At 48.3% G+C, this 12,922-nt stretch overlaps 1 protein-coding gene across 2 annotated transcripts in view; it reads right to left on the reverse strand.

Annotated features, from left to right (window-relative positions):
* PREX2 (phosphatidylinositol-3,4,5-trisphosphate dependent Rac exchange factor 2) overlaps window positions 1–12,922 on the reverse strand; it is a 330,482-nt gene that overhangs the window by 161,592 nt on the left and 155,968 nt on the right. For both annotated transcript variants that reach the window (XM_075583773.1, XM_075583771.1), the window contains exon 17: window positions 5,780–5,872. In XM_075583773.1, coding sequence (XP_075439888.1) covers window positions 5,780–5,872 — 93 coding nt within the window. The remainder of the gene's footprint in view (window positions 1–5,779; window positions 5,873–12,922) is intronic.

A 12,922-nucleotide genomic window follows, 5' to 3' on the forward strand; every position in this document is an offset into this window, starting at 1 on the left:
AGGCGACTGAGTCGCCGGAGGCTCCCTGCAGCCCCCTTTTCAAGGCGCCGCCATGATGAGTACGCGTGCATGGGATCGTGCATGCGCAGGGGACCTCATAGTGGTGGCCATTAGAGTCACAGGGCTCTGCGGGGTCTTCAGGGACTCCGCCAGAAAGGTGAGGAACTGTTGGCTTTCATACAACCTCCCCATCGGATGCTTACCGTCACGTTGGACTGGCCGCCATCATACGCATCCTCGTGGACGGCATATATGCCTCAGCCTTGCTGGACACTGGGTCTCAAGTAACCATTGTGTACCGTCCGTTCTATGACCAACATCTTAAACATCTGCCTATGCAGTCGGTGGACAAAATAAAGCAGTGGGGACTCAGCAATGAGGACTACCCCATTGAAGGTGTGGTGAATGTTCGGTTGGAAATACCACAGCTGAACACCAGCAAGTCTCATACCATGGATGTGGAGGCTCTGATATGCCCTGAACCTCGAGAATACCCAAGTTCACTGATCATACTGGGGACCAACGCCGATGTGGTGCGGGCAGTGATCAGAGCATAGTTGCAAGAGGCCTGCGAACGACGGCTCTCTGCCCTACACATCTACCCAGTACTTCAGGAAGAGTGCTGTAAAATATCGGCCCAAGATGGGTACGGGGACCTCTTCAACCTCAGGCGGGGTTAACTGAGATTCCACCAGGGGGAGTGAAGTGCTGCTATCCGGGCCGAGACGAGGCGATCATCTCTTTTCTCTAGAAAGTACGCCCAAGGAGGACACCAACCGAGGCTACAAGCTTGTGCCGAAATACGGAAATGGAAATCCAAGATTCCTGGGAGGATCAAGGTGTTCGTCCAGAACATCTCCCCTTACCCCATGCCCTTCGATCAAGGTCAACGGTTGGGGCGAATATACCTTGTCAACCCCGTCAAGACGATGGTTCAGGTGAACACCGCCATGGTGCAGGATCAGCCGGTCAGGCTGGCATTCGACTTCGGAGACTCCACATTGCCCGCCGAGTGGAAGGAACGGCAAATGACCAAGTTGGAAGAACGCCGGGAAGTGTTCTTCACCAGTGAGATGGATGTGGGCTGCAGCCAAAATGCCCAGCACACCATCCGGCTAAGTGAAACCACGCCCTTCCGGGAGCGTTCCCGTCGCATCACACCCCGAGATATGGAGGACGTGAGAGACGTCCTACAAGAGATGGAGACGGTGGAGATTGTGACGGAATCACAAAGCCCCTATGTGTCACCAATCGTGGTGGTGTGGAAGAAGAATGGGTCGGTCCGCCTGTGCATGGATTATCGGACATTGCACAAATGCACCGTTCCAGACCAGTATACTCTTCCGAGGATTTAAGAAATTCTCAACGCGCTGTCAGGAAGCCAATGTTCAGCCTGAGATCTGGGTACTACCAGGTACCAATGAGTGCAGAGGATCAAGAGAAGACAGCCTTTGTATGTCCCCTTGGCTTCTACCAGTTCACCCGCATGCCCCAAGACATTTGTTGGGCCCCGGAAACGTTCCAGCGTTTGATGGAGAAGACCATCGGCAACATGCTTAGTCTACCTGGATGATATCATCGTCTTTGGAAAGACTCTGGAAGAACACGAAGAACGGCTACTGAAAGTGCTGGATCGGCTGGGCCAGGAAGGCTTGAAGCTGTCTCTTAACAAATGCCGGTTCTGCCGCACATCAGTGACCTATGTAGGACACATAGTGTCCGCGGATGGGATAGCTACCGACCCCGCCAACGTTGAATCAGTGGTGAACTGGCCAAGACCAGAAAACGTCATGGAGCTACGTTCCTTCCTCAGATTCTGCGGATACTATCGCCGCTTTGTGGAGGGATATTCAAGTAAAGCGAAGGTCCTCAACAACTTCTCAAAATATACCCCGAAGATACAGGGTGGAAAGCCACCTCTGTGTGACTACCATTCGACGACAAGTGGACGATCGCCTGTGAAAAGACATTCATCGGCCTAAAGAAAAGCTTAACGGAGGCACCCGTTATCGCTTACATTGATCCCGAGCAGCCCTACATCCTTCATGTGGATGCGAGCTTCAATGACCTAGGTGCAGTCTTGCACCAGAAGTACCCAGCTGGACTCCGACCAGTGTCCTACGTCAGCCGCAGTTTAACCCCCAGCGAGCAGAATTATCCTGTACACAAGTTGGAATTCCTCGCTCTCAAGTGGGCAATAGTAGACAAACTCCATGACTACCTATATGGAGTCACCTTCGAGGTGTGTACGAACAACAATCCGTGGACGTACATATTGACATCCACCAAACTAGAAGCCACCAGCCACAGATCTCTTGCGGCCCTCTCGAACTACCAGTTCATCTTGAAGTACAAGCCGGGGCCCTTGAACATCGGAGCTGATGCTCTATCCAGAAGACCGGGATTGAGTACCACCCCAGATGATGACCTCTGGGAAGAAATCCCTGAACCAGAGATGCAAGCTATGTGTGCCACCGCAGCCATCGTGGAAGATAAAGTGGCCTTCTCTGAACTGAGGTTCGCAGATATAATCCCGAGGGAATTAAAATCACCCCAGACAAGATCATCGCCTCGAAGGATCTGGTAAAATACCAGATAAGGGTTCCAGTGGCTGGAATTATCTGTCAAGCCATCCAGAAAAACAAGCCTTCATTGCTGAAACGTGCTCCCAGCGACACGGTCGCAGTACTAATGCGGGAAATGGACAAAGGTCTACTCTATCGGGTGTTCAATACCATAATCACCCGGATAGAATGCAACTGATTCTACCCAAGAACCTACAATACATGGTCCTGCAAAAACTATGACATTCGGTTTGATATGAGACCGGTTCTTCTGGCCACCGATGCGAGTCAGTAGAACGCCACTGCTGCCGATTCTCATGGTGCATTCAACAAAAGAGTCTACCCAGCAGAGCTGCTCCAATGGCTCATCTGAAGAGCTCGGGACCCCTTGACCTCGTGTGCATGAATTTTATGGGAGAAGTTCTTCATCAATTATGGACTGCCCAATCGCCTGCATTCGGATCAAGGCCAGGACTTCGAAAGTAACCTCATCAGGGAGTTGCTTAAGCCAGCGGTGCGCAAACTGGGGGTCGGACACCCAGGGGGCGTGAGATTTGGGGGGGGGGGCACGGCCGGTTGCAGAGATCCCACGCTCTCCCCGCAGGCATTTAAATTAAATGCCGGGGGACCGCGCGAGGCCTCTACAACCTCTACTTACCGAGGTTCAGCTGGCTCCAGGACACGTTACCATGGCAACGCGGCGTCATGGTTGCCACAGTAACGTGATGTCAAATGACACAACCCCGCTGCGTCATTTGATGCCGCACGAGGTAAGGAGGGGGGGCGCACCAAGGAGGAGGTAAGGTAGGGGGGGGCGCCGCAATAAAAGTTTGCGCGCCCCTGGTTTAAGCTGTTAAACATCACCAAAGTCCCGAAAAAATCCTTACCATCCGGAGGGAGATGCTCTGCTGGAGAGGCTCAACCAGACCCTCCTGGACATGCACGGCACCCTAAATGGGTCTCAGAAGAATGAGTGGTGTATGCATGTAGAGTCACTGGTGCACGCCTATAACTGCACCCGCCACAAATCTACGTGGGTTCTTAATGTTCAGGCGAGAAGCACGGCTTCCCGTAGACATACGTCTGAGGGTATTGACCAACGGGGTACCCAACAGGACGCACTTCAGATACGTACAGCAGCTTCAAGAAAATCTGCAACAAGCCTACCAGCTAGCAGAGAAAGCGTCCACTCATCTGAATGCCAATAAGGTCCGCCATTGGGAAATTCGTCCTGGAGACGCCGTTCTCCTCCGTAACCTTGGGATCCTCGAAAACACAAATTGGCGCGACGGGTATTAGAGATCGAATCGCAGATGACGGGCCTCCCGGTATACCGCATAAAAGAAGAGGATGGCCGGGTAAAGGTCTGGAACCACAATCATCTTCTGCCTATCCCACAAGTGGGGGATGACGAACAAGAGGCAGAGGCTACACCATTGGCCGGTGAGCCAGAAGGTTCTGAAGAGACAGTAACTGAAACAACCGAGGATCCTATGGAAGGACCCTCTAGTAACACAGACCAAAGTCAATGGGCACCTCCCGAAGGAGCAACGGGTAATGAGCCCAGGCCTCAGACACTTACTCCAGTGGCTCCAATGAGCCCTCCTCTGGACCCCAGAAGTCCATGCTTTATACCTCACAGAGACATTTCAGAGACTGTAGTATCCCCAATGAGAGAGACTGAGACTCAAGAGTATGGTCACTACTCAGAGGGAGTTGAAGATGAGCTTCGCTGAAGCCAATGTGTTAGGTACCCTCCCAACCGGATAGCCTATGATTCATTTGGGGCACCCCACTATGACGCTCAGCAGTGGTCTCACAGTAAAATTAAATCTGTCATTGTGATGTTCACGGAAATTTATAACTTGATGTAGAGTTATGTCATGTGATAAGTTGTACACATTACAATGCATTTTTATTACATAACAATGTATGGTTATATGTGTTACGCTATTCCCAAGCGGGGATGTAGGTCTTTTCACCAGGGGGAGAGTATAGCCTGGGTCCTCCCCCCTCCCGGTTCCCCGCTTACCTCCAGTACAATAGGGGAACCAACGGAGCGTTGTGGCAGTGTCAGGGAGGCGACTGAGTCGACCGGGGGCGCCCGGTGGCCCCCTTTGCAGGGCACCACTATGTTGAGTATGCACGCGCATGCGCAGTGGGATCGCGCATGTGCAGAGGACCTCCTAATGGCGGCCATTGGAGGCACAGGGCTCTACGGGGACTACAGCCCCCAGAAGGCACTGGGGTTGTTAGTCAGGTGAAAGCAAGCAGCCAGATTCCCCTGCGACCAGGATTGTTACTTTTGTGTGTGGAGGAGCACGCCAGTCAAAGCTGGGACAAGGAGAGGGTAGGGTGTGTGAAGGGCATCTTTAAACCCTGCACTAGGCCAGAGACCCCCCCTTGGGCCCCAGTTAGGCCCCGACTCCCCCATTGAGCTTGTGGTTGCTGCAGATACATGCCCTGTAGGTAGGGACACTGCCCCTGTAGAACAAGCGTGAGAGACACAGTCAGGACACGGCAGCGAACTGGCAATCCGGTGGTCTGGGACCAGATCACCCCACAGATAAGAGACTATTACGGTGGAACCCTCCATCTGGATACCAACCCACGTGGAGGCGTGGGACCGGATGGGCCCTTGTCTTCAGTCGGCGCTACCGGGTGCTGGAGTACCTGGCAGGTATCACACCTGTGGGCAGCGCAATCGCACACATTGAGTGGGTTGACTCTTGTGGACACCAGGGTGGTTGGGTGTCCAGGGGCACTCATTACTTTAGTCTATATCCCATCAGGGTGTGGACACAGTGTTGGAGGGCACTGTGGGGTTACGGCCGTGCGTGGCCTCTTTGGTGTGGGTGTTATATTGTTGTTCCCATTTCATATGCATGCAGTAGACTGTTATCTATTTCAGTGTGTGTATTATTGCATGGGGTCCTGTGATGGGGTTATTCAACATAGACAGTAACTGATCCCGCACAGGTAGAGGCGCTGTCACCAGTCGGATCAGGTACACCCCAGGCTCCCAGTAGCAGAGATTCAGGCCTCCTGTGAGCCAGATGTAACGCACCACACACTCAGTAGCCGCCATATCTCCCATAGGGTGGGGGGGGGGAAACTGTGCTACATTATTATATGTCATGTGAAATTAGAATCATTATTTTATTTCTACAGAACAGATTAATCTAAGCACCACAATACACAAAATGCATCCTTACCTCTGCATTAGAACCTCGTTCAAGGAATTTAACAATTGGCACCTTATTTTTATCTTCCAAAGCAAAACCATAGCTTCCTTCACTGGGTTTTATCTGAAAAAAGCACATCACATTATTTATAAAAGTAAATTGGAATATAATAGATTTAAACATGTTAGGTCGTGTAAAAATCAGTATTCAACCTTGTAATACACCTGTACAATTCAGCCAATAAACAAATGGTGTGGTACAGAATAATTGGTAGTACTGTGTGAGTGAATACAAAGGAAATAAACCTTTAGAGCAGTATCATCATAAAGAAATATATGAGAAGCACAGCTGCAGTGCAGGATAGAGCAGCTAGCTGGGAATAATGTAAGTATTTTTGTTACATAAATACAGTGCCAGGTAAAAACTGGGTCCCAAAAGTGGTGCTAGTGCTAGCTGCTGCACATGGAAGTGAATGGTGCTAGTGCAGAGGGACGTAAGTGGTGCTAGTGCTAGCTACTGCACAGGGAAGTGAATGGTGCTAGTGCACAGGGAAGTAAGTGGTGCTAGTGCTAGCTACTGCACAGGGAAGTAAGTGGTGCTAGTGCTACCTACTGCATAGGGAAGTGAGTGGTGCTAGTGCTAGCTACTGCACAGACAAGTGAGAGGTGCATGCAGGGAAGTGATTGGTGCACAAGGAAGTGAGTGGTGCTAGTGCTACCTACTGCACAGGGAAGTGAGAGGTGCTAGTGCTAGCTACTGCACAGGGAAGTGAGAGGTGCGAGTGCTAGCTACTGCACAGGGAAGTGAGAGGTGCTAGTGCTAGCTACTGCACAGGGAAGAGAGTGGTGCTAGCTACTGCACAGGGAAGTGAGTGGTGCTAGTGCTAGCTACTGCACAGGGAAGTGGCGCTAGTGCTAGCTACTGCATAGGGAAGTGAGAGGTGCTAGTGCTAGCTACTGCACAGGGAAGTGAGAGGTGCTAGTGCTAGCTACTGCACAGGGAAGAGAGAGGTGCTAGTGCTAGCTACTGCATAGGGAAGTGAGTGGTGGTAGCTACTGCACAGGGAAGTGAGTGGTGCTAGTGCTAGCTTCTGCATAGGGAAGTGAGGTGCTAGTGCTAGCTACTGCACAGGAAAGTGAGAAGTGCTAGTGCACAGGGAAGTGAGAAGTGCTAGCTACTGCACAGGGAAGAGAGTGGTGCTAGCTACTGCACAGGGAAGTGAGTGGTACTAGTGATAGCTACTGCACAGGGAAGAGAGTGGTGCTAGCTACTGCACAAGGAAGTGAGAGGTGCTAGTGCTACCTACTGCACAGGGAAGTGAGAGGTGCTAGTGCTAGCTACTGCACATGGAAGTGAGTGGTGCTAGTGCTACCTACTGCACAGGGAAGTGAGAGGTGCTAGTGCTAGCTACTGCACAGGGAAGTGAGTGGTGCTAGTGCTAGCTACTGCACATGGAAGTGAGTGGTGCTAGTGCTACCTACTGCACAGGGAAGTGAGAGGTGCTAGTGCTAGCTACTGCACAGGGAAGTGAGTGGTGGTAGTGCTAGCTACTGCACAGGGAAGTGAGTGGTGCTAGTGCTACCTACTGCACAGGGAAGTGAGTGGTGCTAGTGCTACCTACTGCATAGGGAAGTGAGTGGTGGTAGTGCTAGTTACTGCACAGGGAAGTGAGTGGTGCTAGTGCTAGTTACTGCACAGGGAAGTGAGTGGTGCTAGTGCTAGCTACTACACAGGGAAGTGAGAGGTGCTAGTGCTAGCTACTGCACAGGGAAGAGAGTGGTGCTAGTGCTAGCTACTGCACAGGGAAGTGAGAGGTGCTAGTGCTAGCTACTGCACAGGGAAGTGAGTGGTGCTAGTGCTAGCTACTGCACAGGGAAGAGAGTGGTGCTAGCTACTGCACAGGGAAGTGAGTGGTGCTAGTGCTAGCTACCGCACAGGGAAGTGAGTGGTGCTAGTGCTAGCTTCTGCATAGGGACGTGAGTGGTGCTAGCTACTGCACAGATAAGTGAGTGGTGTTAGTGCTAGCTTCTGCATAGGGAAGAGAGAAGTGCTAGCTACTGCACAGAGAAGTGAGTGGTGCTAGTGCCAGCTACTGCACAGTGAAGTGAGTAGCGCTAGTGCTACATACTGCACAGGGAAGTGAGTGGTGCTAGTGATAGCTAATGCACAAGGAAGTGAGTGGTGCTAGTGCTAGCTACTGAAAAGGGAAGTAAGTGGTGCTAGTGCTACCTACTGCACAGGGAAGTCAGTGGTGCTAGCTAATGCACAGGGAAGTGAGTGGTACTAGTGATAGCTACTGCACAGGGAAGTGAGTAGTGCTAGTGCTAGCTACTGCACAGGGAAGTGAGTGATGCTTGTGCTAGCTACTGCACAGGGAAGTGAGTGGTGCTACCTACTGCACATGGAAATGAGTGGTGCTAGTGCTAGCTACTGCACAGGGAAGTGAGTAGTAGTAGCTACTGCACAGGGGAGTGAGTGGTGCTACTGCACAGGGAAGTGAGTGGTGCTAGCTACTGCACAGGGAAGTGAGTAGTGCTAGTGCTAGCTACTGCACAGGGAAGTGAGTGGTGCTACTGCACAGGGAAGCGAGTGGTGCTATTGCACAGGGAAGTGAGTGGTGCTAGCTACTGCACAGGGAAGTGAGTAGTGCTAGTGCTAGCTACTGCACAGGGAAGTGAGTGGTGCTAATGCTACCTGCTGCACAGAGATTCAGAGAGTTAGCTCCTAAATATCTTTAATGCAAAAGGTTAATCAGTTTCCTGAACCAGTAATCAGACACATTGTAGATCAATATCACTACCATGATCATGAGCATCAATAACAATAGAGGCCAGCGATTGTTAACATGTGCTCTGTGAAACGCAGACTCTTCGAACATTTTTTAATTCATTAATTAAATTAATTAATTAAAACATTTTTTTTTAAGTTATTGCTATGCTGTCATTTTATAAATATATATATTTTTAATCAATACTACTTTACATACACAGTTCAAGGAACAAGGATGAAGTTGGAATTTGCAGCAAAGCTACATAATATTTTTTGCATTTTCAAACTTTGGCAAAATTGCAGGCAGTCATGGTTTTTTGTTTGTTTGTTTGTTTTTTAAGGTTCCCAAAAAGTTTAATAGATAGCACAAAAAAAATTTGGGGGAAAAAATTGGGGGGGAAAAACGGACTAACGAAAGCTATAAGGATTTAAGATTGTCACTTTACAAAGGCCTGTTAATTTAACAATTTCACTAAAAATTGAATTGAATTAAGTGAATCAAATTGGGGTACGTTTGGCCATCTCTATTAAAAATGAATAGAGACTATTGCTTCGGAAGAGAGCCACATAGCTCTGGTCTTTAGAGAGTCTGGTACGTTGCTGGCAGAAGCCATGCAGTAATCAGACCCTGTATCAGGAGCTCAGTGATCAATTTCCCCAAAGTATTTATTTATTTATAAAATATTTTACCAGGAAGTAATACATTGAGAGTTACCTCTCGTTTTCAAGTATGTCCTGGGCATAGAGTTATAAAAATAAATGGTTACACGTTATATTTACAGACATTTCACGGACAGTTAGGTACAATATCTGTTATGAGCGGCGTATGTAATGGTTACAGACAAGATTAAAATGTGAGACAGCTTTAGTTTTGAAAGAACTTAGAGCCATGGCGGCTGTGAGAGTCTCTGGTAGACTGTTCCAGTTGTGAGGTGCCCGGTAAGAGAAGGAGGAGCGGCTCGATACTGTGTTGAACCTTTGGGACACTGATCAGTCTTTTGGAGTCAGATCTCAGGTAATACGTGCTACGTGTGGTAGGGGTGAGGGGCTTGTTCAGATAGGTGGGTAGCTTGCCCAGAAAGTATTTAAAGGCAAAACAGGGGAAAATGTACCTTGCGCCTGGACTCAAGGGATAGCCTATCTAGTTGTTGGAGCAATTTGCAGTGATGTGTGTTGTAGTTACATTGTAGTATAAAGTGGCAAATTGAGTTGTAGAGGGTGTCTAGTTTGCTAAGGTGAGTTTAGGGTGCTGTATTATATCTCCATAGTCTATAATTGGCATTAGCATCTGCTGTGCGAACCCGGGGCTAGGTTAGGATACCAACACAACAGGGATCTGTTGACCTGCTATATGTGTCTGCTATGAAAGATTTGAATAAAGAAAATCCCGAGTGCAACCTGCAATGTGGATCCTGTGTCTACCTCCCTATAAGTAATAATCAAGAGATCTAACCACCCACATCACCATCCCGATCTGTACAATAGCACATGTAGTATGGGGTTCATCAGTCACAACACAGTTTTAAAGAGTTGTGCAAGAAAAAACATGGCAGGAATAATTTTTTTTGTTTGTTTTTATCTTTTTTATTGCATTTTCTGAGACATACACATCTTCACTGTACAAAGGGAGAGTCATATTAAGGACGATATACATTGTACAGGGTATTTTCATACAGAATAAACTTTTACATTTGAGATATATACTCTGTCTTCAGTTTGTGTATTTAAATGACCAATTAGTTGTTTATATATTTTTCCCTTTGTTTAATAACAGTGTCCTGATTATCTGTAGTCTCTGGTATGAATTCAATGTAGATAGAGAAGATAAGATGGAAAAAAGGTAGAGGGGAGAAGAAAAGGGGGGTGGGGGGGGAAGGGGGAGAGGTGGGGTCGGGGAGTTTAGTGGGGGGTATAGCAATGGGACTTTTCCTCCCTACAGTATATCTTCCTACCTCTAGAGCCATGGCTCCCATGTCTTGTAGAACTGCTCAGTAGATTGGTTTAGTTGGGCAGTCAGCTTCTCCATACACATAACTTCGATTATTCTCTTATTCACCGTTCCTCTGAAGGGGTTGTTCATTTTTTTTCAAGCCGCAGCTATGGAACATCTCGCTACGGTTAGGATAAAGGAGATCAGCTTACTTGTGGGTGGGGGGAGGTTTTCTACTGGTTTGGCCAGCACGAAGGTCAGTGGGTCCAGGGGAATTCTTAGTTCTGTAACATCTAGGATTATATTTTGGATCATAGTCCAAAAGTTCTGCACAGACGGGCGCGTCCACCATATGTGAGCCATATCTCCTCCAAGACCGCACCTGCTCCAGCATAGATCAGGCGTTCCAGGGAAGATCTGGCTCAGCCTATTAGGAGTTAGGTACCATTGAAATATAATTTTTCAGATATTTTTTTTCGTTATTGTGCAAATTGAGGTTTTGGCTGCCGATTCCCAGATATCCTCCCACTCCTCCCACACCCTATCTATTTCCACGTTGAGGTCTTCAGCCAAGTTTAGCATGTACTTATGGTCCGGTGTGTCTATTGATGCCTCTATCCCCATGTATATACCGGATATCAATACTCTCTCTGGTAGGTGCCTTTCTTGCAATATATTTAACATTTTGATAAATCAGGAAAACTCCCGTTGTGGGAAATTGAAGAGAGAAAATGTCGAATTTGGAGGAATTTAAAGAGATGGAAATCTTGCGTTTGGTCCTTTTTTTGGATGTCCTGGAAGGACAGGATCCTCCCCCTTTCTACCAGGTCTGCTGCTATTTTAATATTTAGATTTTGAAATTGGTTAAATTGTCCTTGGGAACAGCCCAGAGGGAAGTCCGGGTTGTTGAACATAGGAGTTAGCAGTGATGGGAAGGTCCTTAATGTATACTTTCCTTTATTTTTCGACCATATTTTCCATGTTCATCTCATCGATCCCAGGTCAAACCTTCCAGGGAGGGTGGGGCTGGACGAGTGTCGATGGGGGGTGGGAGAGGGGAGGATATATGGGCCCATTGTTGAGTTAGAGACATAGTGACTCATGCAGATATTGTTTGCTAACAATTTGGTTGTTACCCTTTATATATTATAGTATAACTATATCCCCTATCTCTATACCCCTAAATTCTTTACTCTAGCTTGATCCTGGAGGTCAATGTCCTCCTGACACTGCAATCTCCACAACTAAAGAGGTGGGAAAAGGGAGGGTAGGGGGAGGGCATGAATAGGGATGGAGCCGGGGGGGAGGGGACGAGGGTGGAGGGGAAGGGGAATGAGGGTGAAGGGGTTGGAAGGGGGGAAATCGGCATTGGGTCGTGCTGAGTACATGGGGAAACATAAACGCATTGCCTCCATTGTTAACACCCTGGATGATACACTTCATTTGTTGAGATATATTCATATCCACTTTCTTTAAACTCCTAGGTTCTTTGCTCTAGCCTGATACCGGGCAAGTGATGCCCATCTGACAGCAACACTCCTTATTGCCTAAGGGAGAGGGGGAAGGGTGCAGATGGGGGGAGGGGTGCGGATGGGGGATGCGCGGGGGCATGGATGAGGTGGGGCAGGGGGAAGTTATGGCCTCTGGGTTATGTTGAGAACATGGGAAAACTTACAGGCATTGTTTGGATTGCTAATATTTTAGTTATTGCATTTTGTACATTGAAATGTACTTATAACCATTGTCTCTAAGCATTTAAATTCTGTGCTTCGGATTAACATTGGTAAGGTGATATCCATCTGATAGTGGTATCTTTTATAGCTAAGGAAGGGGGAGGCCAAGGGATATGGGGTTCCAGCGAACCATTATTTAATATGACCCTATAATTTGATCCAACTTTACACATTGTAAGAAGGGGAGCAGTCTAAGTCATTTTGATTCTTGACAGAAGAGGGGGCCGAAGGGGTGGATGGGGATTATTTGTTTGTAGAAGTGATAGAGAGAACATTTAGCTCTATTCTTAGTTTACATAAAGCTATCTAGAGGGAGGGGAGATGAGTGAATGTGGAGGAGGTAAGTTGGCGGGAGGGAAGTGAGTGGGTGGAGGGGATGTGGGGGAAAATGGTGGTGGGAGAAAAAGCATACCCCTATGCTGTTGGGTAGGGATTTAATCAAAGCTTTCTATTTATGTGTCTTTCTATCCCTTTAGTTTTGGGAGAATTATATTGAAGCATGAAGTTTCACCTTAGCGGATTTATAACAAAGATTGTGTCATGTTCCTGTTAGGGGTGGGGGGTGGGGGGGTTTAAGAAACAGGGACTGGATGTGCTTAACTTTAGGAACTAAGGAGAGTGCGGAGAAAGTGGGGGGACTAAGGTTCTACCTAATTTTCAAAGGGGCTGTTAGAACCTTGGCAGTTGTTCACAGTCAGACCTGCTTCTGATGGGTTGTTGCGGGAGCCTCTGTTGTATCGC

This window comes from Ascaphus truei, chromosome 2 (genome assembly GCF_040206685.1).
Source record: "Ascaphus truei isolate aAscTru1 chromosome 2, aAscTru1.hap1, whole genome shotgun sequence".
Classification (NCBI taxonomy): domain Eukaryota; kingdom Metazoa; phylum Chordata; class Amphibia; order Anura; family Ascaphidae; genus Ascaphus; species Ascaphus truei.